Source organism: Pristiophorus japonicus, chromosome 20 (assembly GCF_044704955.1).
Source record: "Pristiophorus japonicus isolate sPriJap1 chromosome 20, sPriJap1.hap1, whole genome shotgun sequence".
In the NCBI taxonomy this organism is placed as follows: domain Eukaryota; kingdom Metazoa; phylum Chordata; class Chondrichthyes; family Pristiophoridae; genus Pristiophorus; species Pristiophorus japonicus.
The window spans coordinates 21,238,095-21,265,614 of NC_091996.1; the positions used below are offsets into that span (position 1 = coordinate 21,238,095).

The 27,520-nt window shown below is 43.4% G+C and overlaps 1 protein-coding gene across 3 annotated transcripts in view; it reads right to left on the reverse strand.

The window, feature by feature from the left end:
• Positions 1-1,978: 1,978 nt before the first annotated feature.
• The window catches only part of LOC139232887 (protein CutA homolog), a 29,349-nt gene continuing 3,807 nt past the window's right edge, over positions 1,979-27,520 (reverse strand). For 2 of the 3 annotated variants that reach the window (XM_070863379.1, XM_070863378.1), the window contains exons 2-6: positions 19,914-20,062; positions 11,929-11,988; positions 9,007-9,052; positions 7,115-7,164; positions 1,979-2,772 (exon numbers count right to left, since the gene is read on the reverse strand). In XM_070863379.1, the coding sequence (XP_070719480.1) occupies positions 2,670-2,772; positions 7,115-7,164; positions 9,007-9,052; positions 11,929-11,988; positions 19,914-20,053 (399 nt within the window). In that variant the 5' untranslated portion in view covers positions 20,054-20,062 and the 3' untranslated portion in view covers positions 1,979-2,669. The remainder of the gene's footprint in view (positions 2,773-7,114; positions 7,165-9,006; positions 9,053-11,928; positions 11,989-19,913; positions 20,063-27,520) is intronic. The other variant, XM_070863380.1, reaches the window with a different exon arrangement.

Consider the following 27,520-nt stretch of genomic DNA (forward strand, 5'->3'; position numbering starts at 1 on the left):
TGGTTGCCAACCAGAGAATGAACCATTTATCCCGACTCTCTGTTCTCTGTTAGTTAGCCAATCCTCTATCCATGCTAATATATTACCCCCAACCCTGTGAACTTTTTATCTGTGCAGTAACCTTTTATGTGGCACCTTGTCTCCGTTATCCAACCTGTTCGTTACATCCTCAAAGAACTCCAGCAAATTTGTCAAACATGACTTCCCCTTCATAAATCCATGCTGACTCTGCCTGACCGAATTTTGCTCTTCCAAATGTCCTGCTACTGCTTCTTTAATAATGGACTCCAACATTTTCCCAACCACAGATGTTAGGCTAACTGGTCTATAGATTCCTGCTTTTTGTCTACCTCCTTTTTTAAATAGGGGCGGTCACAATACCTGTCACAATTTCAAATATCTGTGTTGCACGTAAGTAAAATATATAAAATAGAATGACAGTCATTTCCTGCTAGTTTCAGAGAAACTTCCCCAGCCACAGAAATACTTTTTGAATTGAACAGTTATTCTCCAGATTAGGCCAATTACACACAGCTCTGTTACAGAACAATTATACACTGTGCATAACATTGTATAATGCTTGTCCTTGTACATCAGAATATCACCTCACTTACCATGTGCAAGGCTACAGGAGATTGGATAACTTAATTTTTTTTTAAACCCCCCATGATTAGTAAACTTCTATCAAGACGATCCTGCTGTGGGAAAATGATAACAGTAAATATTACAGTGTTTTCTTTCAGTTAAAGAAAGCCATACTAAGGCTGCATTTGTAACATACACATTTAAGAAATATTTTTTATTATGTCTGACCTTCTGGCAGCAGTTCAGTTATTGTTTCCTCTTCTATAAAACCTCTGAAGATAGTAGAATCATATAATGGTTACAGGATAGAAGGAGTCCGTGCCGGCTCTCAGCAAGAGCACTCCACCTAGTCCCATTCCCCGTAGCCCTGCAATTTTTTTTCCTTCAGGTACTTATCCAATTCCCTTTTGAAAGTCACGATTGAGTCTGCCTCCATCACCCTTTCAGGCCGTGCATTCCAGATCCTAACCACTCGCTGCGTGAAAAAGTTTTTCCTCATGTCGCCTTTGGTTCTTTTACCAATCACCTTAAATCTGTGTCCTCTGGTTCTCGACCTTCCGCCAATAGAAACAGTTTCTATCTACCTACTCTGCCTAGACCCATGATGTTGGACACCTCGATCAAATCTCCTCTCAACCTTCTCTGTTCTAGTCGTAGGATTTCTGTGTTGAAAACGAAAATGATAACACGATTACCATTAATCTAGAGCTAAGACATGTTCCACTCTTCTATGCGTCTTCAGCTATGCTTCTCTCCAGTCATTAATGTGACTGAAAAAGTGTGTGAGAGTAGAAAACAGGTTCCCTATTTTATAGCCTCACAAACCTTTTCATTCACATTTGTGACCATAGGAAATATCCCCACTTATCTTTACACTATTCAGCAATGATATTTTGGTTGCATTTACACATACATTTTCATTTAGATATTTTGCTGGTGAGCTCAGTTGGTTAGAGCGTGGGGTGACTAATGTCAAAGTGTTGGTTCAATCTCCATATAGGCCATTTGAACATTTATTTTTAAATCATTCTCAACTCCGAGGGACTGCCTAAGACAGTGAGAGATATTTTTGAAACCTGGAAGTGTCTCAGTATTAAAGGACGGACTATTCTGTGACTTATTTTTTTAGTTTGGAGACAATGAATTTTGGAAGGGAGAGAAAAGTATGGACTGGAATTTGCGGTCAGCGGTGAATTTACGAGAAAAGCCGACCTTGAGAAAAGCTGCCCACAAAGATCAGTGTGAATTTCAGCTCTCCCGTCCTTTGTTCGAATCTGATGCCAAATCAAGTGAATCTCCAGCATCCAATAACAGTGATGTCATCAAGCAGGCTGAGCAGCCAATCACACTGAAGAATTCTCTCAGACAGCAAACCAGGAAGTAAAATGACAGATTATAACTTTTTATAAATTTTACAGAGAGCAAAATAAAGATTGGGACATCCATACAGATTAAGGTAGAAGCTGAAATATCATATAAACAAACTTTTAAAAAAGTTATTATTTTATAAACCTTAATCATAATGGAAAAAATTGACATTCCACAAATGTAAAATTAGTTTTTCAGGGCTAGAACAATTGCTCAGCAGTCAGTACACCATTAAAAACGCAGTTACACCTCTTTCAACAAGGCTCAACTGCTTCGGGAGGGGGAGTAATTAACAGGGATATTCCAGCGTAATAAGGGAAGTTTTTGCCAGAAATTGTGATTTGAATTGATTGCTGGCTCTGGGGAGTTACCAGCGCAACCTGTGGAGAAGCGTAGAATCACTGTAGTTTCACCATCATTATCACCGCAAACCCCGGGCCAAAGTATTATGCACATTCGTGAAAGAACAAGGTTTTATTACTATGCTTTTGTATTTTGTTTCTTTCATGTAAATAACAGGGTCATTCACTGCATTCTACAGTATTAAGGCATCCTTGCCTCTGAAGATCACCAAACTGACCTTTGGGTATTGCTGTGGCTGGTTGTTTTTTTTTTAAAAACAAGCCATGTTGTTCATCTTTACACCAATTTTAAAAAAGCAACTGTAATGGAGACTGAACTCTGTACACTTTTTTTTTTAAAACAAAGTAAATAAATCATTCTTCTGGCACAGCCGCTTCTATCCATTTCAAATATAATGGGTTGCCTTGGTCAACTGGAAGGCTTAGAACTTCAGGAATTTCAAAAGGATGGACTGATCTGGGGAGAAAGAAAGCCAAGATTTAGCAGATAGATTTTTTCAGTGGTTAATGGTAAAATTAATTTAATAATTTGTGCATTTATTTCAATCCTCGCAATGTGCTGGTATAATCCTGGACAAATAAATAAAACAAAAAGATAAAGAATAATTAATCACCTTGATCTTAATTTTTGCCTCTTGCAGGTTCTTTTATCACATTCCTGCTATCTGGAAGGGACAGTCACAAAGGGGTATGGTTTGAGGCCTGACATTCTCTGTAACTAATCGAGATATCAAACATGTGGCCAATCTCTGGTTTCCCAAACCCAAAGTGGGATCATTTGCTTCCATATGTCAGCTGTGGCTCAGTGAGTAGCACACTCGACTCTGAGTCAGAAGGTTGTGGGTTCAAAGTCCCACTCCAGAGATGTGCACACAAAAAAATCTAGGCTGACATTCCAGTGCAGTGCCGAGGGAGCGCTGCACTGTCGGAGGTCCCGTCTTTCAGATGAGATCTAAAACCGAGGACCTGTCTGCCCTCTCAAGTCGATGTTAAAAGATCCCATGGCATTATTTCGAAGAAGAAGAGGGGAGTTATCTCTGGTGTTGTGACCAATATTTAGACCTCAACCAACATAACAAAAACAGATTATCTGGTCATTATCACTTTGATGTTTGTGAGAGCTTGCTTGTGCGTAAATTGTCTGTCGCATTTCCTACATTACAACAATGACTACACTCCAAAAGCACTTTGAGACATCTGTTGGTCGTGAAAGGTGCTATATAACGAAGTCTTTCTTCATATACTATTCCTTTGGCAGCCTGGCTGAGCCGAGTGACTCCTGTGACTGAGGCAGCTGCAGTAACCCAAGGACTCCAGCTGACAATATAATACTTAAATGCTTATGCCACTGGTGCATTTTCAGAGGATTCACTTTAGTGAATGGATGTATGGAAATCTAATTAGTTGATGAAATTCTGCAGAAGGGATTAATGAAGCACGAATATGATTTACGTACATCAAGGACAAGATGTACAAGTTTTTGGTTTGTATTGAAAGCTTGTGTCTTCTAGTTGGAAATCAAGGGGTATAGTCTTTTCATATGTGGCTGAATGTAGTTACAATGATTGAAGAGCAACGATTCACCTCGGTCAGTGCATATTTCTGAAGTGTTAATTAAAACACGTGCCTTTCACAGGGACAAGACACTGAAGTTTACTGCAGTTCCTTTTTTCATTATTGTGCACTTCAAGCCCTATCTCATGTTAATGATTTCTGAATTGATGTTCTATTATCTTGAGAGAAAGCTGCCCCTGACACCATCTAATGGCCAGTGTTTAGATGTTGACCAGTGGTAAAAAGAAATCTCCAAACGTTATTTATATTTCTTGGTCTTTTCCCAGTTTTCTAAATTCAAATGATGTTGTGATGTTGTTCCTTATCATCATCATCATAGGCAGTCCCTCGGAATCGAGGAAGACTTGCTTCCACTCTTAGAATGAGCCCTTAGGTGGCTGAACAGTCTAATACTAGAGCCACAGTCCTTGCCACAGGTGGGACAAACAGTCATTGAGGGTAAGGGAGGGTGGGATTGGTTTGCCGCACGCTCTTTCCGCTGGCTGCGCTTGATTTCTGCATGCTCTCAGCAATGAGACTTGTGGCGCTCAGTGCCCTCCCGGATGCTCTTCCTCCACTTGGGGCGGTCTTTGGCCAGGGACTCCCAGGTGTCGGTGGGGATGTTGCACTTTATCAGGGAGGCTTTCAGGGTGTCCTTGTAACATTTCCTCTGTCTACCTTTGGCTCGTTTGCCATGAAGGAGTTCCGAGTAGAGCGCTTGCTTTGGGAGTCTCGTGTCTGGCATGCGTACAATGTGGCCTGCCCAGCAGAGCTGATCAAGTGTGGTCAGTGCTTCAATGCTGGAGATGTTGGCCTGGATGAAGCCTTCTACTTTCCTAATAATGCACATTGAAAGGTGGTGGCAAGAGGATGCTTTAGTTACCTAAACGCCTGTCCATCAACACCAACAACTTGTATTTATATAGCACCTTTAACGTAGTGAAATGTCCCAAGGCGCTTCACAGGAGTATTATGAGATAAAAAATTTGACACCAAGCCACATAAGTAGAAATTAGCTCAGCTTGGTCAAAGAGGTAGGTTTTAAGGAGTGTCTTGAAGGAGGAAAGAGAGGCGGAGAGGTTTAGACAAGGAATTTCAGAGTTTGGGGCCTAGGCAACAGAAGGCACGGCCACCAATGGTTAAGTGATTATAATCGGGGATGCTCAAGAGGGCAGAATTAAAGGAGTGCAGACATCTCGGGTTGGGGGGTTGTGGGGCTGGAGGAGATTACAGAGATAGGGAGGGGTGAGGCCGTGGAGGGATTTGAAAACAAGGATGAGAATTTTGAAATCGAGGCGTTGCTTAACCAGAAGCCAATGTAGGTCAGCGAGTACAGGGGTGATGGGTGAGTGGGACGTGGTGCGAGTTAGGACACAGGCAGCCGAGTTTTGGATCATCTCTAGTTTCCGTAGGGTAGAATGTGGGAGGCCAGCCAGGAGTGTTGGGCAACACTCCATCCTGGATGTGTCACTCAGCCAGTCTCCTGGTACAGGCTGATCCTTGGGTGAAATTAAAACCTTGTGGAATGCAGCATCGGTGAAGGGAAAGGAAAGGACTTGCGTTTATATCGCTCCTTTCACCACCTCATCCCAGAAGTACTTTAAGGAAACGCAGGAGCTAATATGTGCACATCAAGGTCCACAAAAACAATCAGATAAATGACCAGATAGTCTGTTTTAGTGATGTTGGCTGAGGGATAATAGTAATTTGTCATGTTTCAGATGTGTGCAAACTGCAGCTTCCAGACTGTATTCCCACATCTGGATAAACATCTACAACAAAAGCTTTTTCCAATTAAATTCTGATCTGTCTGAGATAGGCTGATGGCACAGTAACTGGGCAAGGAAGGTTGTGGTAGCTGACGGAAATTGGGCCTAATTTTTTTCATATTTTCTTTTAAACATGTGCTGTGCCTGTAGGCAAATATAAACAGAAAAAGAGACTGGAGAAAGGGGAGTGAAATAAATTTAATTTAAAGAGAGGAATTTTTTCCCCTCTCTGGGGAAAAAATCAACTTGTTCACGTTAACTGTGGATTCAGACTTATGACATACTTTCCTTGTTAATAACTTTTAGTTCTGTCTCTAAATGTAAATGCCTGGATTTTGTGGTCAGTATGACGGCCTAGAGGACCCCGTCACACCCCCTTTGAAATATACCGCAAGTTCAGGATTATGCGCTAAATCCCGAACTTGCGGTCCGTCAACGTATGAATCAGGCCATCTGCTCTGCCACCAAAAGCCTACTTCCTGGCGCCGAGTTGAGATATTTGCTCACCAATTGCCCAGCAATTGCGTTTGGAAATTTTATGGCTGGAGCAAACAGGCGCAGCACTTGTTTTGTTTCCACAGCATATGGGGACACCCAAAATGAAAAAAAAACATATATTTTTTAATGTAAATTAAATGATTTAAAAGCTTTAAAGGGAAGTGTATGTTAAAGGTGCACGTGTTTTTTTTAAATACCGTTTATATTTCATACCTTTCTTCACAGTATTTGTTTCGAGGTGGGAATTATGAGCAATGAATTGGATTCCCACAATAAAAGCTAAATTTGTGTGTATTTTAAAGGCTGTAGTAGTGAAGCAATGTAGTGATTTAAATGAATGAAAGACAATCTGTTTTCTGATTGGAGGACCAGGCCCACGGATCCCAGGGACGCAGCCTGTGCGGAAGGGTACGTGGGAGTACGATATGGTGTCCTGCGCCGCACAGCGTCAGAGCGCACATTTGCACCGGAGGGCTGCCATCGAGTAGGTGCGTATTCCTTTTGCACGTTGGCGGCGTACTCCGGAGTTACGGTCCCCGCCTGCTGTTTGTGGCCCAATACCTAATTGACCGAAGAACTATAACTGTGAAAATCTCTAAGAATGATTCCTTATGTTGTTGAGAAAAAGTATGATCAGGTGGTACAATATGGTGTGGTGTATGGTGGTCCAGTTGCCAGTAAGACAATGAAACGTTCAGCAATGGAATCATAACCAATCAGATGTGAATATTGAAGGTATATGTTGATATTCTGGAGTTCTTTTGTGGGTCCATTAGAAATTTTGAGTAGTATTCTCTCAGGCCATTAAGTGGGTTAAATTTCAAGATAAGATAGATTGTACATGGTTTGTGGAAGGAATGGGCTTGAAGGTGCTTTTTCCTTGAGATCTTGTGTTCTTAAAGAGTAAAAAAAAAATCTTAGTACCTGTAACCGAAGAGTTAAATCCTACCTCTGCCATCTGGGGATGAATACACTCACCTGATAAACTCTGTCAGTTCGTGTATTTTTGAGCTTCTTGTTTTTATCACCTACAGAAATGCAGAAAATCATCTATTAACTTTCATAGGCAACTCATTAAAATCTACCTTGGATATGTTTCCCTTATCTGGGATTCGAAGGGATTGCCATCTATGTTATTTAATAAGTGTACAGAAGGTGGGCCTGGTGCTATCAGCTATTGCTTCCCTCTGCTTACAAACATAAGAAATAGGAGCCTGCTCCGCCATATCATGGCTGATCCTTGACCTCAACTCCACTTTCCCGCCTGATTTCCATATCCCTTGATTCCCTTAGAGTCCAAATATTTATCAATCTCAGCCTTGAATATACTCAACGACTGAGCATCCACAGCCCTCTGGGGCAGAGAATTCCAAAGATTCACAATCCTCTGAGTGAAAACATTTTTCCTCATCTCAGTCCTAAATCGCCAACCCCTTATCCTGAGACTATCCCATCCAGTTACAAACTCTCCAGTCAGGGGACACAGCCTTTCAGCATCTACCCTCTCGGAATCTGATATGTTTCATTGAGATCCCCTCTTGTTCTTCTAAACTCCAACTGAAATGGAATTCTCCGCACAAAGTGCTTTCTCTACAGTGGAAGTCTAAGCATGTTGCACTGCTGCCCTCTGGGGAGGTGCCAAACTGTCATGTACGTACATTCTGTTTGTGGCCACCAGATGGCGTCATTGTTGGAGGCCACTGAGCAGCACACACATGGTGCTGCTCAGGTATAAAAGACCAGCAATTTTGAGAGTCAGGCACTTTGGGCCTAAATAAAACAGAGGTTGTATTTTTCTTAGTTAAACAGTACTCAGTTTGAACCTTTATTGCATACATAACACAACCAAGCAACCCTTCCTGTATCCGCAAGCAACTGCATCTCTACTTCACCATCCATCAAAGAGGGTTCAGGTGCTTTATCACTCCATTGCTTGCCTGCAGTCTCCATTTCCTGCCTCTCCATGTATTAAGTCATCCATTGGATTTTGTCAGCCACATATCTTGGCCCATACAATCTTTGGAAAGGCTGAATTTTTAAAAAATCTTTTAAGTGGCTGCGTCCCTTTTAGTCTTGATGCGCTGCCCCTTGAAAGACTGACGAGACAGAAAATTTACAGCTCTCATCTGCAGGCCCACTCCAGACCAGAAGCTTACCTTATGGAGGTAACAAGAACACTGACGGTCTGCTGGGGGCCCCTTTCCCAAAATGGAGAAGGGAAAAGCTCCTCAGCCTTGCAGTCCTGTTACCTGAGCACCAGGATCAGAAGATAGATCACCCACCACACGAAGCACCAGTCAGTCAGCCATTTCAAGACATAAAACACCAGAGACAAAACTGTGAGGGGTGGGGGGGCGAGGGGGCGAGGGGGCAAGACCAGGAAGACCAGGGAGAGAAACAAAAAAACAAACACACTGTTGCCACTTGCAAACTGTTGAGCTGTTTAGCTCTTCAGCTAACTAGAGGTGCTTAGTTTAGCACCAACTGTACAAAATCTGGCACTGAGTATTATACAGGAAGTTAGTATAGGAAATTTAAGTCATTAATAAAGGGAATCGTCATTATTTTTGAGAGGAGGGGAATAAAAGGATAGGAAAAGTATTGCTTTCTGTTTGTAAGTTCACAATGATTTCAATGGGAATTATGTCCGGTTTATTAAACATTTTGCAAGTAACAATGCCTATTTAATATTAGCTGTCTGACATTGTAATTAATACTATCTCATAGTATCGGATAATTTGTGCTACTTTAGAAATCAGTGTGTATGTGTTTGTGTACCATGCCTGCGATACAAAGTACACACAATTGACACTGAATAATTTTGAAAATTATTTTCATATTTTGAACAATCCAGACATGCAGCAACTCACCAGCAGTGCTTCAGTAGCTTCTGTTATTTGACTGTCCCAAAAGTAGCTGGACATATAATGAGAAGAAACACCATGGTTACTAGGAAAAGACAGACCTATTTCCAGACAGATTTATGCTGCAACTCGAGAGTTCCATCTGTTAGCCTCATGCTGGATATAAAAACCAGAAGAGGAACAAGCTTAAAATCTGCACAGATGGCTTTCAAGTGCTTTGTTGTTCCAGTATTATAGATGCACAGTGCAATTATAACCGTTACACCCTATGGGGTGGAAATTCGGTTGGAGGCTTCTTAGGGCGCTAATGGTGGCTGGTTGGTAAATTTTTGCACTGGAAAGTGGTTTGCTGCGGCAGTCAAAAAATTAATTTGCTGGGCCGAGAGTGGAGCAGAGCGCTAAGGGAGGCATTCCACACCTCTCTCAGGACGCTAGGCCAGGTGAGCAACTGCAAATACGTTGCTAAACAGCCGGCTTCGAAGCACCGTAAGAGAAATCTCCTTGCAAAAAAAAAAACAATCGGCAAAAAAAACACAAAAACCATTCCCGATAAAGTACCCCAGCCCCAACCCCACATAAAGATGAATCACAAAAAAAAATTCAAAAAAATATCAATTTCACTTACCTCTTTCAATCATTCCTTCCCTCAGTGCCCCGGAACAATGCTGCACGCCCGCTTTCCCAGGCGGTCTCACTACGGGGTGTTACAGGTACCAAATATTGCTTCGCTGTCGAAACTGAGGGTGCTGCCCACCTGCGCAACGCTCCCGGCCGATATAGCTCAGCGCCACCGGCACCGGCACACTGAATGTGCCAAGTGCCACGAGTGCCAGTGCTCACGGCTCCGATCCCTTTAGCGCCCCTGTTCCGCCCCTTTCCAGGGGTGCTAACCGACCTAATCTCTCCCCCTTTATCTTTCACACATTATATATTGGTGAAATTTCACCTGGACAGCTTGCTCAGACCCAACTGATTGTTGAGTGCTGTAAATATTTCCAAGGGTTGCACATTTTGTCTAACATAAATATTTATATAAAAGGTTAGTTACATACAAGGCTGATTTTTTTTCCCGAATGCTCACTCATTCGCGGATTTGTGAGGTGCTGCCGAAGAAATCTTGGCGAGTTGCTGCAGTGCATCTTGTAGATGGTACACACTGCAGCCATGGTGCACTGGTGGTGGAGGGCTGCCAATCAAGTGGATTCTTTGTCCTGGATGGTGCCGAGCTTCTTGAGTGTTGTTGGACCTGCACTCATCCAGGCAACGGAGAGTATTCCATCACACTCCTGACAGGGTGATTAAGTCATAGGCACATGAGCAGGTCATTCACCCCATTCAACCTGTTGTAGCATTTTGTTAGCCATGGCAGTTCTAGTGTTTAATCCCAATTCCCTGCCCTTTCTCCATATTCCTTTATACACTTGCCTCCTAAGTAACTATCTAAATCCCTTTTAAACATCTCAGTTGGCTCTGCAATTATGGGTCTCTGGGCAGTTCAAATTCTCCCAAACCTTTGTGTGAAAATGTTTTCTTTGCTTTTAAATGGCTCAGTTTGAATGTTAAGATAACACTCCATGGGCCCAAGTTTCCACATGATTTGCATCTGATTTTTAGGAGCAACTGGTGGAGAACGGACTATCTTAGAAATCGCAATTCTCCACATTTTTTTTTCTGCAGTTCTAGTCAGTTAGAACAGTTTCACTTTGGAACAGAATTTTTTCTTCAAAAGGGGGCGTGTCCGGCCACTGACGCCTGATTTCAAAGTTTCCACAGTGAAAACGTACTCCAAACTAACTTAGAATGGAGCAAGTGAAGATTTTTGTAGAACTGAAAAAACCTTGTCGACACATTAAAAAATCAGGCGCAGGTTACAAATTAGGCGTCCAGAACGAGGTGGGGGGGAGGGGGGGGGAAGGGAAGTCATTACATTCTACAATAAATCCTTATTTATACATACAAATATTATACAAATAAATCCAACCTGAATAAACATTTATAAGCAAAGAAAAGATTAAATAAACAATCTTCCTACCTGTGTGAAAGTGCTTCAGTCAGCTCAGCGATGTGGCATTGTTCCCGCGAACGGGAGGGAGGGAGGGAGGGGCAGTAAGCAGGCAGCAAGCAGCCTTCCACTTGAGGTGGAAGCCTTAGTCAGCTCAGCGGTGTGGCGTCGTTCCCGCGAATGGGAGGGAGGGAGGGAGGAGGCAGCCGTTCCCAAAGGCGGGCGGAGGGGGGGGGGGGAGGGAGGGAGTGAGGGCCCGACCGCAGCGGGGGGGGGGGGGGGAGGCAGCCATTCCCGACGGCAGGCCGGGGGGGGAAGGAGGCAGTGAGAAGGCTGCAGGAAGCCTCAGAAGTTGAGCAGCCATTCCCGACGGCGGGGGGGAGGGGAGAGGCCGTCGGGAAACGGCTGCCTCAACTTTCTGAGGCTTCCTGCAGCCTTCTCACTGCTGCAAGAAGCCTCAGCGCTGATGGCAATGTGCTTTTATTAAAAAATGTTCAAAAATTAAACAGCTACAAAGAACTACAAAAATGGCCGAGTGCCAATGTTTCCTTCACACTGCGCGTTCGCGAACGCTCCAACGCGCACGCGCAGGGTTGCCGGCATGAGAAAAACTAATTTAAATAGTACCCCGCCCCCTCCCACTTACAAAATCGGCGCGAGTGTAGGCTCCGCCCCCCTGGGCGCCGCGCCAAGCAGACATGGAGCTGCAGGGCGCTCCAGAATCGCGCGTTTTTTTTCAGGCGCCGTTTTTGGCGCGAAAAACGGGCGCCCAGCTCGGAGGGGCGCCCGTTTTGTAGCGTGTGGAAACTTGGGGCCCTTGTTTCTGGAACCAGCCATAGACTTTTATGGATGTGAATTCCTGGGAACAGTTTGCTGACAGACACTCACTAAACCTTGAAAGAAAGTTTTTTTTTTCTTCAACTTACATGGAAAACATTTTTGGTATAATGTTCACACAAGCAGCCAACTTCTTCTCCATAATGGTCCTGGGGATAGAGGCCAAACAAACAAATCATTAACAAATCAACTCAACCCACTTCTGTGTTTGAAGGTTTATCAATAATTTGATCCTTATACTTCATTTTATTATTTTTGAAATAATAATAATTTCTCATCTTTAAACATGTGTTTCCAGAACCAAATGTGCACAATTTAGCATGTTACCCTGGCAACTCGGACAGAGATGGTGACTCAAAACTCTACTTGCTATCCTCACACACGTCATTTAAGTACAGTATTACACTAGCAGTTTATCTGCGCTATTCAAAAGCCTGCAGGCTCTACCCCTGAAACAGCTGCCAGTTTCAGTACCTAGTTTGAGCAGCTTTGTGTGCACAGGAGCTAAACATTGCATCCTAACTGATACTGAGAGGAAAGAGGTTGCTCAGGGGCGAGAGATAGAAATAAAAGCAGAAAATGCTGGAAATACTCAGCAGGTCAGGCAGCATCTGAGGAGAGAGGAACAGAGTGAACGTTTCAGGTCGATGACCTTTCGTCAGAACAGAAAAAGCTGTAGTTGGGATCACTCCACAATCGCTCTGTCTGTGAGGTAACTGAATAACAACTTATATAACGTCTTTAACATAGTGAAACGTCCCAATTGACAGCGAGCCACATAAGGAGATTTTAGGGAAGAGGACCAAAAGCTTGGTCAGAGATGTCGATTTTATGATACATCTTAAAGGAGGAAAGAGAGGTAGAGAGGCGGAGAGGTTTAGGCAGAGAATTCCAGAGCTCAGGGCCTAGGCAACGGAAGGCACGGCCACCAATGGTAGAGCGATTAAAGTCAGGGAAGCTCCAAAGGCCAGAATTAAAGGAGTGCAGATATCTCGGGGGGGATCGTTGTGGGGCTGAAGGAGATTACAGGGATCGGGAGGGGGTCAAGGCCATGTAGGGATTTGAAAACAAGGAGAATGTTAAAATTGAAGCATTGCTTAACTGGGAGCTAATGTAGGTCAGCGAGCACAGGAGAAGAGGACAGTTCTTGAAATCTAGTAGCAGAATTCCTTTCTGGGTTGCAGTCAGAATACAGTGGGGCCGAAATTGTCCTCCGCCCCGTTTGAGGCAGATAATTAGAATTATTTGGTGAATTACTGCTCCAATCGATGGGGCGAGGAATAGAGGGAAATTGCCCTCTTTCCTTCAGAAAAATCATTGGGGCAGCAGTTGGGCGAGTCGGGAGTGGTGCAGAATGCGGGCGTTGTGATCAACGCCACACTGAGCATGTCAGCGCGACACTGATGACGTCAGTGTGACGCGGATGTGCCGCATCGCACTGACACTTAGCAAAGTCCCTCCCCTTCACTTAAAGGGGAGGGACGCTGCGAGGCCGACTTAGTGCCCACTGGGCCACCAGGGAGGGCTTTGGCCGGGCTGAGGGGGGGGTGCCGGGCTGCCTGTTGGTGGCCTGGCCGAGCCCGTGGCCGCCATTGTAGGCCGAGTGTAGAGTCGGCCGACAATTAAAATAGAATGGCAGCCGCGAGGGTGCGCCCTCCCCTTTAAGGACGGACCCGCTGCCCAGCCATTGGCAGTATCCCGCTGCGTGAAGCTGTCAGGGGCACCAACAAGCGGTTGATCGATTATTTGAGGGCAATGTCGCGTGCGGGCGGGGACTAGGTACACACTCTGATGACGTCACTACCACCGTTCGCAAAGCAGCGGGGTGGATACCTTCTCTGCATCAAAAAATTAAGAGGGCAATGTCCCGATCGTCAGCGAGTCCACCCCAACCGGCGGAAACTCATTTCCGCCCCGTTACTGCTGGGGCAATTTTGGCCACAATATGGCTGTATCTTGCAGCCTTGCTGAGAGGGAAGCCTGCATGTGCCCACATAACCCAAAGGAGTTAACGATCACAAAACCCCCTGAACTCAGAAAGCAAATTGACACACAAGATTTTGGAACTAAGAAATCTGAACATAATGAAATCAGAAAGTACCAACACGGGGACGATTCTTGCTGGCATTTTATTCAAAGGAAAGCATTGATACACAAGACAGAAATTAAATGACAAAAGAAATATGTTGTGGAAAGAGGCAAAACTTCCTACATTTGATACTCTGTAATAACATTTCTCAATATGCTGTGTGCAGTATAAAGGGAAATAATTGAATTCAGCCCCTGCATCTTTTTCTTCTTCGCATGTCATGGGAATGAGAAAAAACTGCTGCACATCAAAAATTAACGATGTTTAAACTGATTTTGAAAAAGTAAAGATTTTCATGCTGAAACTCTTTAAACCATATATAGGAACACCTGTGGCCAAATTGATTAATACTAAACTAAACTCGGATTTCATGCAAGTGCTGAATCTTTGCAATCGAAAGAATGGCAGAGTAACGTTCATCTCAAGTGTACCTTTGTTTCTACTTTTAAAAATAGCCTCTGTGAGTGCACGTTTCCTGATAAGCCTCCAAAATAAAAAGAAGAAACCTGTGGCCAATCCAAAGTGAAGCATTTAACAATAACTTAGCCAAGAGGCTTACTAGAAGTTTAGTTAAGTCGCTTTCCAATAAGTGCAGAACTTCAAACTACAATGGGCTAGAATTTACAGTAGGTGATGAACAAATGGCCCCTCCCCCCCCCACTCCCCATTCGTTACACTTGCCCTTGCCCATTTAATTGCCATGAACTTTTGCACGGCAAGTTGCTATAAATGCGAGGTGCCCTCTGCAGGGGAGCCGGGACCTTTGTGAACAGGGAAAGCACATATGCATCTCTTTAGCCAATCAGATTGATGAATTGTTAATAATAAAAAGTACAGAGTCTGAACCAGGAAGTCCAAGTTAGACGAGTGAATTCAAGGTCAAATCAGGTATAGAAAGCAAAAGGCAGGTGGAAAGAAATATGGGATTAAGAGAGGGAGAAAAAAAAGAGACAGAAAGAAAAAGTTTAAAAAATATATATATTTGTTTTAAATCTCCAACAACAATTAAAAGCTGAATGAATGAGAGACCACATTTGTAATAGTGAATTTTCAGTGTCAGAGGATTGTTTGGCAGTAATTAAGACTTATCACACCATTAAAAAGGGTGATTAGACTTAAATGGACACGCTCTAACTTTCTGTGGCGAGTTTAGTTTGTATCTACAAGGTAAGTACAGGAACCTCATGCCGTTCAAGGTATTTGAATGGTTAATCAGACAGTGCGATGCTGTTTCAATGAGAAGAGCTGCATCGCAGACAGCAACTTCCGGATTTTCGGTTTTAACTGCACATATGCACTCGCCTGAAGTTGCTGTCTGATTTGCGCGCAAAAAATGGTGAGCACCGTTAGCCTCACTGTTATTTTGAAAGTAAATTTTAGCCCATTGTTATTTGAAAGCCACAGGAAACTAACATGGGTGTAATTTCAGTAACTCATTCAAAAAAACCAGCTGGACCTGTAACTGATCGCTTTGGGTCAATGGAGCCTTAAAGCAATCAAGTAATGTAAAACTAGCGAGTTTCCACTTTCAAAACAAAGAATTATTATTCAGCTGTTGGAGTCCATCAGTTATAATTAACTGTGGAATCAGCAGGTTTTAAAGACTAATCTTATCCATAAGAAATAGGAGCAGGAGTAGGCTATTTGGCCCCTTGAGCCTGCTCTGCCATTCAATAAGATCATGGCTGATCTGATCCTGGCCTCAACTCCACTTCCCTGCCCGCTCCCCATAAACTTTGACTCCCCTATCGTTCAAAAATCTATCTATGTCCACCTTAAATATATTCAATGACCCAGCCTCCACAGCTCTCTGGGGTAGAGAATTGCAAAGATTCATGACCCTCTGAGAGAAGAAATTCCTCCTCACTTCCGTTTTAAATGGGCGACCCCTTATTCTGAAACCACGCCCCCTAGTTCTAGATTCCCCCACGAGGGGAAACAACCTCTCTGCATCTACCCGGTCAAGCCCCCTCAGAATCTTATACTTTTCAATAAGATCACCTCTCACTGCCCAATATCAGGTCTCTGTTTAGTATGTCTCTACTCTTTGTGTGGTCCAAAACATCGGCAGGCCGGGGCCATTGGCGGGAGCAGCGTGCGGTGGCATGCTACTGCAGGGAGCAGCGCGTGCTGCTGCAGGAGGGCGACGGCTGCGAAGCCAGGTCGCTGATTGCAGTGCGGGCAGGCACAGCAGGAGGGGTGAAGGAGCGGCAAGAGTCCGGAGAGGGAAGTGACCGGGGCCCAGGAGAGGTGTGAATCTGGGTCCCAGGGGCAGCACGGGCCAGCCCACACTGCGATATGTGTGCGCGCTCGGTCTGTGCAGCACAGCTGCTCTCCAGTTAGTCTTGGGTAATCCTTGCCACTGGACCGAGACCTAGCTCTGTCAAGCTCGTGTGGTGGCTGGTGTGCAACGGCCACCACACGTTAAAAAAATCCACGCACAGGCATCTTCCACCCTTCACTATGTAATTCGGTTTCTGAAATATTAGGTCCTTCATTGAAACACCTGTGAACTCATGCCTTTTTGACGTGGAAGCAAGTCATCCTCGCTTCTAGGGACTGTCTATGATGAGGTCAAAACTATTGTCTTTTTGTTGCCAATTTATGAATAACGTCCCTGCATCTTCACCCCTGTTATAGATGGACAGAAAACCACGAGCTTGGAGTGTGTCATTTTGAGATATGCAAATCCTGCCACGATCCGGGAACACAAGGACGGAATTTCTATCCCTTCGCTATCTCTGACTCTCCCATGATTTCAAAATTGCGGAGCTTCTTGGCATCAGCCTTCCTAAATTGCACAGGTTTCCAAAACCCATGCTTGGCAGCCCCTAACCATAATTCGACTTTAACTTGTCTTCCCTCCGACTCTCGTTTACACCTGGTGATGTCCTGCACGGTGGGGCTTAACCCTCCACTTAGGCATCTCAATTAAAAAGAATGTGTTCAACCATTATCATCTTTATTATAGTTAAACATGCTACACAGAAGCAAAGCAGCTTGCGTGCAGTGATGCATCTGGTCCCACGTTTACTTGTAATTAATAAGGCAGATGGCTTAAGGGCCCCCTGACTTTTTAAACATAGTTTCACCAGTAAAATCAGCTCAAGTACTCTCATTTTCTTATCAGGGATATATCAATTTACCATGGGAAACTGGGTGGCTTCATCAAACCCACTGACATTTAACTCATTTATTAGAAAGAAAGCACTTGCATTTACATTGCGCCTTTCACAACCTCAGGACGTCTCAAATCCCTTTACAGCCAATTAAGTATTTTGAAGTGTAGTCACTGTTGTAGTGTAAGGAAACGTGGCAGCCAATTTATGCACAGCAAGCTCCCACAAACAGCAATGCTCTTCGTCCAATAGTGCTGTGGAAACTTTTACGTCCACCCGAGAGAAAGCAGAAACGTGAATCTCTGTGGTTTAGCGAAGACATTCACTCTTTGTCAGTCGGTTTGCTCTCATAAAATGCATCAATGACAGTACAAGGGCATACCCATAATGTTCCTGGCTGATGTTACAGAGATATCCCATGGCTGCCTGAAAGAACCCCGTGTCATGAAAGTTGAGAGGGGTTATCAGCTTCCTAGACGGCAGTGAGGGCAGGTGATTGTGGCTGCAGCTCCACGGGCAGGTAAAGTGCACACTTCTTATAGACAACTCCTCATTAAGGTCTTCATGTGACCTCTGTTGCCAGTATATTCTATGTTTAGTTGAGTTTTTAAAATATCTGATCATTGATTTTGTTCACTATTACCTGTTTTATTTACTGCAGTGACATTTCTCCTTGATTCTATGTTACCAAAATTAACGTCCTTGATTAAGAAAATAAGGTGGTGTTAAAAGCTAAATTAATCATGGAAATTACAACAGTAGTGTAGAAATTCTAAATTTTGTAAGTTGGAGTAATATGAGAATTAGAGTCTGTTATGTTCAGAATAACTCCACAAGACTGTACACTGTAAGCTCAAACTCTTGTGACCTTGGTCTCTTTAATATAACTCCAGAGCGAGGAAGCAGCATGGTAGACTGCCTTTTATACTTGCTTGCTCGGGGTGTGCAAGTGACCCTTGGGTCTCCCACGGGTGTGCACCCTGGTGGCAAGTCTTACACATTGTTATGTATGTAAACATTACCAGAGTCAATCTTAATATTCTTTCGGCTGTGTGAAGATTGTGGCTGGATCATTAAAGAAAGACTTGCATTTATATAGCGCCTTTCATGGCCACTGGACGTTTCAAAGCGCTTTACAGCCAATGAGGTACTTTTGGAATGTAGTTACTGTTGTACTGTGGGAAAATGAAAAGAATTACAACACCTTCTCTCCCCCCGCGCCCCCCACTCCCGCCCCCACCGCCCTCCTACCTCCCCACAAAATAAGTTGCACAATTAATAAGCCTCAAGTTACCAAAGATAAACTAGGTCAGTTGAGCTCGGGCATAATTTACAGGGTTATCTTCAAACCTTTTGACGTAGCACACAACTAATGAGCTGACTTGCCTCAGCAGCGCTCACTCTGCTGGACTGCTGACAGGTTCTTTTGTTGAGCAATTACAGCGTGCAATGTTGCTTCAATAAGAAAAGTCAGCGATTGATGTAGCCCCTTCAAGGATGCAACCAGCTTGATACTTGAAGCTCAGAGATTTAATTAGCTCCCTATTTATCACTATCCAGTGATCCTTTTTGGAGACCACATGTGTTGGGACGTCAGGTGAGAACAGAATGAGGCCGAGTTGTCAAAGCGCCTGTCAGTACTCCCTGTTGAGGCTGACAGGAAAGGCACATATGTGAGGTAGGGAGGGCCATTGACACATTAGACTTTCAGGAGAGGGAACAAAGGGAAGAACATTTTATTTTTTTGAAACTACAGAAAAAACAAATTGCTGGGAACATTCCCAGAGTTTTAAATGTTTATGTTCTGTTCCAAGCATTGTTTATAACACTGCTATGGATCATGAGAATGAGAAATTTCAATCCTACTGCAGTCTTCTACTCCATCCAAATCTTAGGAATGGCAACCTGCTGAACACAACTAAGCCCTTAAAATCCTGTCAGCTGTGGCTCAGTGGGTAGTTGCACACTTGCCTCTGAGTAAGAAGATTGTGGGTTCAATTCCCACTCCAGGGATTTAAGCATATAAATCTGGGCTGACACTCCAGTGCAGTGCTGAGGGAATGCTGCAGTGTTGGAGGTGCCGTCTTTCGGATGAGACATTAAAACCGAGGCCCCATCTGCCCTCTCAGCTGGAAATGAAAGATCCCATGGCACTATTTCGAAGAGGAGCAGGGGAGTTATCCCCAGTGTCCTGGCCAATATTTATCTCTCAATCAACATATCAAAAACAGATTATCTGGTCATTATCACATTGCTGTTTGTTGGCTGCCGCGTTTCCCACATTTCAACAGTGATTACACTTCACAAAGTACTTAATTGGCTGTAAAGCACTTTGAGATGTCTGATGGTCATGAAAGGTGCTATATAAATGCAAGTCTGTCTTTCTTCTCCGGATTAAATGTTTATAAAGCCTAATTTCCTGTTTAGCTTCCCTTAGCTTATCTGTGGGTAATGGCAAGTTAAATGAAATAAGCTGCGGGTTTCATTAAAAAAAAACCTCTAAAGACATCAGAAATAAAGCAATAACTAGAAGGACTTTCAAAATCTGAAATAATTTCGATGAAAGTATGATTAATGTGGGGGATGGGGAAACCATGCTTTTGCCAGACTTGATGAAAACAGAACTGGAATTATATAAAAGGAGAACACGCGGGCTTTTTTGGATGATGAAGGGTCCCCACCCAAAACATTAATCATTCTTTTCACTTCATACCTACGGGGAGACCTGTTGTGTGTTTCCAGAATTTATTGTTTTTAATCTAGTAGTTTTACTTTAGTAATATTCCTATTGTCCTCAAAGTAGATTCAAGTATTGAATTGGAACTGTTACATGATACTAGTAACCCAGTTATTTTTTTTTATATACCTTGCAATGATCTTGCCGACTTGTTCATTAGGACAGCTGATGAAAACCACAGAGTGAGTCCCAGAAATATAGCTTCCTGTTACAGCCGAGTGCAAATGTACAGCGATGTTCTTCAGCCCTGGATACAGTAACAAGGCCATAATCAGGACCTAAAGACCAAGGAAAGCACAAAAGCACCAGTTAGTTAATTCTCGAACCTTGAAGCGGTTACGAGAGTAATGCTGTCAAGTTAACAGACATCTCTGAAGACTTTCAATGTCACCCTGTGATAAAAGACACGCTCAAGCAATTTGGTTCGAGTCTGTCCGAGCATCCACGAGTTAATTTTTTTCTCCCTCCCCCAACCTAAGGTTGCTGTTAGGGAAGCCCCGAGAATGAATTCTAGGTTATCAGGACAGAAGGTCAAACAAGCAATGGAGCTACCTGCCAACAACAACAACTTGTATTTATATAGCGCCTTTAACGTAGTGAAACATCCCATGGCGCTTCACAAGAGTATTATGAGATAGAAATTTGACACTGAGCCGCATAAGTAGAAATTAGCGCAGGTGATCATAGGCTTGGTCAAAGAGGTTTTAAGGAATATCTTGAATGAGGAAAGGGAGATAGAGAGGCGGAGAGGTTTAGGCAGGGAGTTCCAGAGCTTGGGGCCTAGGCAACAGAAGGCACGTCCACCGATGATTATAATCAGAAATGCTCAAGAGGGCAGAATTAGAGGAGCACAGACATCTTGGGGCGGAGGTGGGGTTATGGGGCTGGAGAAGATTATAGAGATAGGGAGGGGTGAGGCCATGGAGGGATTTGAAAATAAGGTTGAGAATTTTGAAATCAAGGTGTTGCTTAACCGGAAGCCAATGTAGGTCAGCGAGCACAGGGGTGATGGGTGAACGGGACTTGGTGCGGGTTAGGACACGGTTTTGGATCACTTCTAGTTTTACGTAGGTATGTGGGAGGCCAGCCAGGAGTGCATTGGAATAGTGAAGTCTAGAGGTAACAAAGGCACGGCGTTTGAAGTGGGGACCGAATACAATGGCTTCGTCTTCCCAATATTTAATTGGAGAAAATTTCTGCTATCCAGAAACTATATTCTGATTTTGGTAAATTTACCTGTGCTAGAGCAGGTAGCACTTTTTACATTAGCTAAAGATTTAAAAAGACAGCCTCATGATTGTCCCTTGATAAAAATATATCTTTTTTAAATGGAATGAGAAAATATCATCCCATTGAGCTCATCCCTATCCATAGCCCTGGGAATCAAAACTTGTCATAGGCTCTTCCCAATGCTTTGATTCTCGAGGAAAGGTTCTACAAAGTTTCTTCCTTTGTTTTCCCCACAAGTAAAACTCCAGGATATCTATTTAATATTATATTTTATATCTTTCATTATTAGTGCATATGATTTGGTGCAGTGCGAGCTTTAGTTACGATGTACAATACCGACTTTGCACAAGTCCCGGAGACAGTGAAATGATGGCCTGGAATTTGCTGCAGTAACAACAGTGAGGTTGTCCGTGCGCGCCGTTATTACAGTGTAAAACTGACAGCAACTTCTAGCGTCCGCACAGGCGCAGTTAAACACGGAAATCCAGAAGCTGCTGTCAGTGGTGCCCTGCTCCTTCACATGGTGCGCTGTTGCAGTCTTCGCCAATGGAATCAACACAGAAAGCTCTATTAAGGCGTGAACTTAAACTAATTAGCCACTATTCTTGCTCTAAAGACTGATGAAAAACGTAAGCTTTGTTCAATCAGGAGTAACTGAGTTTTTAACGGCATACTAGGTCATAGGCTTGTGTCCTAGGGTCTTGAGAAGTAGCGGCAGGGATTGTGGATGCATTGGTTGTAATTTACCAAAATTTCCTGGATTCTGGGGAGGTCCCAGCAGATTGGAAAACTGCAAATGTAACGCCCCTATTTAAAAAAAGGAGGCGGACAAAAAGCAGGAAGCTATAGACCAGTTAGCCTAACATCTGTGGTTGGGAAAATGTTGGAGTCCATTATTAAAGAAGCAGTAGCAGGACATTTGGAAAAGCATAATTCGGTCAGGCAGAGTCAGCATGGATTTCTGAAGGGGAAATCATGTTTGACAAATTTGCTGGAGTTCTTTGAGGATGGAACGAACAGGGTGGATAAAGGGGAGCCAGTGGATGTGGTGTATTTGGACTTCCAGAAGACATTTGACAAGGTGCCACATAAAAAGTTACTGCACAAGATAAAAGTTCACGGGGTTGGGGGTAATATATTAGCATGGATGGAGGATTGGCTAACTAACAGAGAACAAAGAGTCGGGCTAAATGGTTCATTTAACAAATATGTTAAAAAAACAATCCTGAAGGCTTTGAGTCTCAATGCAAGGAGCTTTTATAGTAAGGTGGATGAATTGACTGCTCAGATAGCTGTTAACGGATATGATGTAATTGGGATTACGGAGACATTGCTCCAAGGTAACCAAGGCTGGGAACTCAACATCCAGGGGTATTCAATATTCGTAAGGACAGACAGGAAGGAAAAGGAGCTGGGGTAGCGTTATTGGTTAAATAGGAGATTAACGCAATAGTAAGGAAGGACATTTGTGTGGATGATGTGGAATCTATATGGTAGAGCTGCGAAACACCAAAGGGCAGAAAACATTAGTGGGAGTTGTGTACAGACCACCAAACAGTAGTAGGGAGGTTGGGGATGGCATCAAATAGGAAATTAGGGACGTGTGCAATAAGGGTACAGCAGTTATCATGGGTGACTTTAATCTGCATATTGATTGGGCTAACCAAACTGGTAGCAATACTATGGAGGAGGATTTCCTGGAATGTATAAGAGATGGTTTTCTAGACCAATATGTCGAGGAACCAACTAGAGAGCATCCTAGACTGGGTCTTGTGTAATGAGAGAAGATTAATTAGCAATCTGGTCATGCGGGGCCCCTTGGGGAAGAGTGACCATAATATGGTCGAATTCTTTATTAAGATGGAGTGACACAGTTAATTCAGAGACTAGGGTCCTGAACTTAAAGAAAGGAAACTTTGACGGTATGAGACGTGAATTGGCTAGGATAGACTGGAGAATGATACTTAAAGGGTTGACGGTGGATAGGCAATGGCAGACATTTAAATATCACATGGATGAATTACAACAATTGTACGTTCCTGTGTGGTTGAAGAATAAAAAAGGGAAGGTGGCTCAACTGTGGCTAACAAGGGAAATTAGGGAAAATATTAAATCCAAGGAAGAGGCATATAAATTGGCCAGAAAAAGCAGCAATCCTGAGGACTGGGAGAAATTTAGAATTCAGCAGAGGAGGATAAAGGTTTAATTAGGAGGGGGAAAATAGAATATGAGATTAAGCTTGCAGGGAACATAAAAATTAACTGCAAAAACTTCTATAGATATGTGAAGAGAAAAAGATTAGTGAAGACTAATGTAGGTCCCTTGCAGTCAGAATCAGGGGAATTCATAATGGGGAACAAGGAAATGGCAGACCAACTGAACAAATACTTTGGTTCTGCCTTCACTAAGGAAGACACGACTAACCTCCCGAAAATACTAGAGGACCGAGGGTCTAGCGAGAAGGGGAAACTGAGGGAAATCCTTATTTGTCAGGAAATGGTGTTAGGGAAATTGAAGGGACTGAAGGCCAATAAATCCCCAGGGCCTGATAGTCTGCATCTTGATTACTTAAGGAAGTGGCCCTAGAAATAGCGGATGCATTGGTAGTCATTTTGCAACATTCTATAGATTCTGGTTCAGTTCCTATGGATTGGAGGGTAGCTAATGTAACCCCACCTTTTAAAAAAGGAGGAAGAGAGAAAACACAGAATTATAGACCGGTTAGCCTGACATCGGTAGTGGGGTAAATGTTGGAATCAATTATCAAAGATGTAATAGCAGCGCTTTTGAAAGCAGCCCAAGCCGGCATAGAAACATAGAAACATAGAAAATAGGTGCAGGAGCAGGCCATTCAGCCCTTCTAGCCTGCACCGCCATTCAATGAGTTCATGGCTGAACATGAAACTTCAGTACCCCCTTCCTGCTTTCTCGCCATAACCCTTGATCCCCCGAGTAGTAAGGACTTCATCTAACTCCCTTTTGAATATATTTAGTGAATTGGCCTCAACTACTTTCTGTGGTAGAGAATTCCACAGGTTCACCACTCTCTGGGTGAAGAAGTTTCTCCTCATCTCGGTCCTAAATGGCTTACCCCTTATCCTCAGACTGTGACCCCTGGTTCTGGACTTCCCCAACATTGGGAACATTCTTTCTGCATCTAACCTGTCTAAACCCGTCAGAATTTTAAACGTTTCTATGAGGTCCCCTCTCATTCTTCTGAACTCCAGTGAATACAAGCCCAGTTGATCCAATCTTTCTTGATAGGTCAGTCCCGCCATCCCGGGAATCAGTCTGGTGAACCTTCGCTGCACTCCCTCAATAGCAAGAATGTCCTTCCTCAAGTTAGGAGACCAAAACTGTACACAATACTCCAGGTGTGGCCTCACCAAGGCCCTGTACAACTGTAGCAACACCTCCCTGCCCCTGTATTCAAATCCCCTCGCTATGAAGGCCAACATGCCATTTGCTTTCTTAACCGCCAACATGCCATTTGCTTTCTTAACCGGATTTATGAAAAGGAAATCATGCTTGACAAATCTTCTAGAATTTTTTGAAGATGTAACTAGTAGAGTGGATAAGGGAGAACCAGTGGATGTGGTGTATTTGGACTTTCAAAAGGCTTTTGACAAGGTCCCACACAAGAGATTAGTGTGCAAAATTAAGGCACATGATATTGGGAGTAATGTATTGACGTGGATAGAGAACTGGTTGGCAGACAGAAAGCAAAAAGTAGGAGTAAACGGGTCCTTTTCAGAATGGCAGACAGTGACTAGTGGGATACTGCAAGGTTCAGTGCTGGGAGCCCAGCTATTTACAATATACATTAATGATTTAGACGAAGGAATTGAATGTAATATCTCCAGGTTTGCAGATGACACTAAGCTGGGTGGCAGTGCGAGCTGCGAGGAGGATACTAGGCTGCAGGGGAACTTGGACAGGTTAGGTGAGTGGGCAAATGCATGGCAGATGCAGTAAAATGTGGATAAGTGTGAGGTTATCCACTTTGGTTGCAAAAACAGGAAGGCAGATTATTATCTGAATGGTGACAGATTAGTAAAAGGGGAGATGCAACGAGACCTGAGTGTCATGGTACATCAGTCATTGAAGGTAGGCATGCAGATACAGCAGGCAGTAAAGAAGGCAAATGGCAAGTTGGCCTTCATAGCAAGGGGATTTGAGTTTAGGAGCAGGGAAGTCTTACTACAGTTGTATAGGGCCTTGGTGAGACCACACTTTGAGTATTGTGTGCAGTTTTGGTCTCCTAATCTGAGGAAGGACGTTCTTGCTATAGAGGGAGTGCAGCAAAGGTTCACCAGACTGATTCCCGGGATGGCTGGACTGACATTTGAAGAAAGATTGGATCGACTAGGCTTATATTCACTGGAATTTAGAAGAATGAGAGGGGATCTCATAGGAACATATAAAATTCTGACGGGATTGGACAGGTTAGATGCAGGAAGAATGTTCCCGATGTTGGGGAAGTCCAGTCACAGTCGAAGGATAAGGGGTAAGCCATTTAGGACTGAGATGAGGAGAAACTTCTTCACTCAGAGAATTGTGAACCTGTGGAATTCTCTACCACAAAAAGTTGTTGAGGCCAGTTCGTTAGATATATTCAAAAGGGAGTTAGATGTGGCCCTTACTGCTAAAGGGATCAAGGGGTATGGAGAGAAAGCAGGAATGGGGTACTGAAGTTGCATGATCAGCCATGATCATATTGAATGGTGGTTCAGGTTGGAAGGGCAAAATGGCCTACTCCTGCACCTATTTTCTATGCTTCTATGTTTCATTCTCTGGTTGGCAACCAGTAACTAGTGGGATGCTGCAGGGATCAATGCTGGGACCCCAACTATTTACTATCTATATTAACGACTTGGAAGAAGGGACTGAATGTAATGTAACCAGGTTTGCTGACGATACAAAGATGGGAAGAAAAGCAATGAGTGTGGCGGACACAAAAAATCTGCAAAATGACATAGACAGGCTAAGTGCGTGGGCAAAAATTCGGCAGATGGAGTATAATGATGTAAAGTGTGAGATCAGGCACTTTGGCAGAAAAAAAATCAAAGAGCAAGTTATTATTTAAATGGAGAAAGATTGCAAAGTGCCGCAGTACAGCAGGACCTGGGGGTACTTGTGCTTGAAACACAAAAGGATAGTATGCAGGTACAGCAAGTGATCAGGAAGGCCAATGCTACCTTGGCCTTTATTGCAAAGGGGATGGAGTTCTAAAAGCAGGGAAGTCTTACTTCAGCTATATAAGGTATTGGTGAGGCCACACCTGGAATACTGCGTGCAGTTTTGACTTCCATATTTACGAAATGATATACTTGCTTTGGAGGCAGTTCAGAGAAGGTTCACTAGGTTGATTCCGGGGATGAGGGGGTTGACTTATGAGGAAAGGTTGAGTAGTTTGGGCCTCTACTCATTGGAATTCAGAAGAATGAGAGATGATCTTATCGAAACGTATAAGATTATGAGGGGGCTTGACAGGGTGGATGCAGAGAGGATGTTTCCACTGGTGGGGGAGGCTAGAACTAGAGGGCTGCCCATTTAAAACAGAGATGAGGAAAAATTTCTTCCCTCAGAGGGTTGTGAATCTGTGGAATTCGCTGCCTCAGAGAGCTGTGGAAGCTGGGACATTAAATAAATTTAAGACAGAAATAGACGGTTTCTTAATCGATAAGGGGATATGGGGAGCGGACAGGTAAGTGGAGCTGAGTCCATGATCAGATCAGCCATGATCTTATTGAATGGCGGAGCAGGCTCGAGGAGCCTTATGGCCTACTCCTGTTCCTATTTCTTATGTTCTTATAATTACTGCTGAACTACCTCTCTGGCTCTGAAAATTAAATGTTACAAGTGTAGAGTCTCATTCCCTCAGAAGAAAATTAAAATGTTGCAGGGTTTAAAAAAAATAAACATTTAAATATTGTTTTCAAGTTTAAGTTTTTTAAGCCTTTTAAATTTCTCCCTTAACCCCATGTCTATGTCCCAATCTTTGTGCAGAAAGTGAAATAATGATATAAATGTAATTTTTATTTCCTGCTTTTTACTTCCTGCTTTACCATCTGTGAGGATTCTTCAATCTAATTGGCTGATCAGCCTGCCTGTTGCTGGGCCCCACAGATCCCCAAGAGCTGAAAATTGGGATTGGGCTGTATTGCTCTTTTTTGACTGGTGCAGACATGATAGGGTGAATGGTCTCCTTCTACACCGTAAATTTCATGATTCTAAGGTGCCAAATTCAAATGCATCGAAAAAGAGGATGTCTGCGCTCTAGAGCTCACAAAAGCTTTGTGGGCAGCTTTTTTCGAGGTGAACAGTGAGCGCCGTTTCTTTGCCGCTGACCACATAATCCAGGCCGATGTTTTTGAGTGGATATGACTGAAGAGAAATCAATCGCCACAATGAAACACTTGCCTTACTCCACAATTCAGGAATTCATGTCGTATGCAGCATTTATATTTATACTTTTAACTCTTAGCGCTGTTCTGAGACAAATA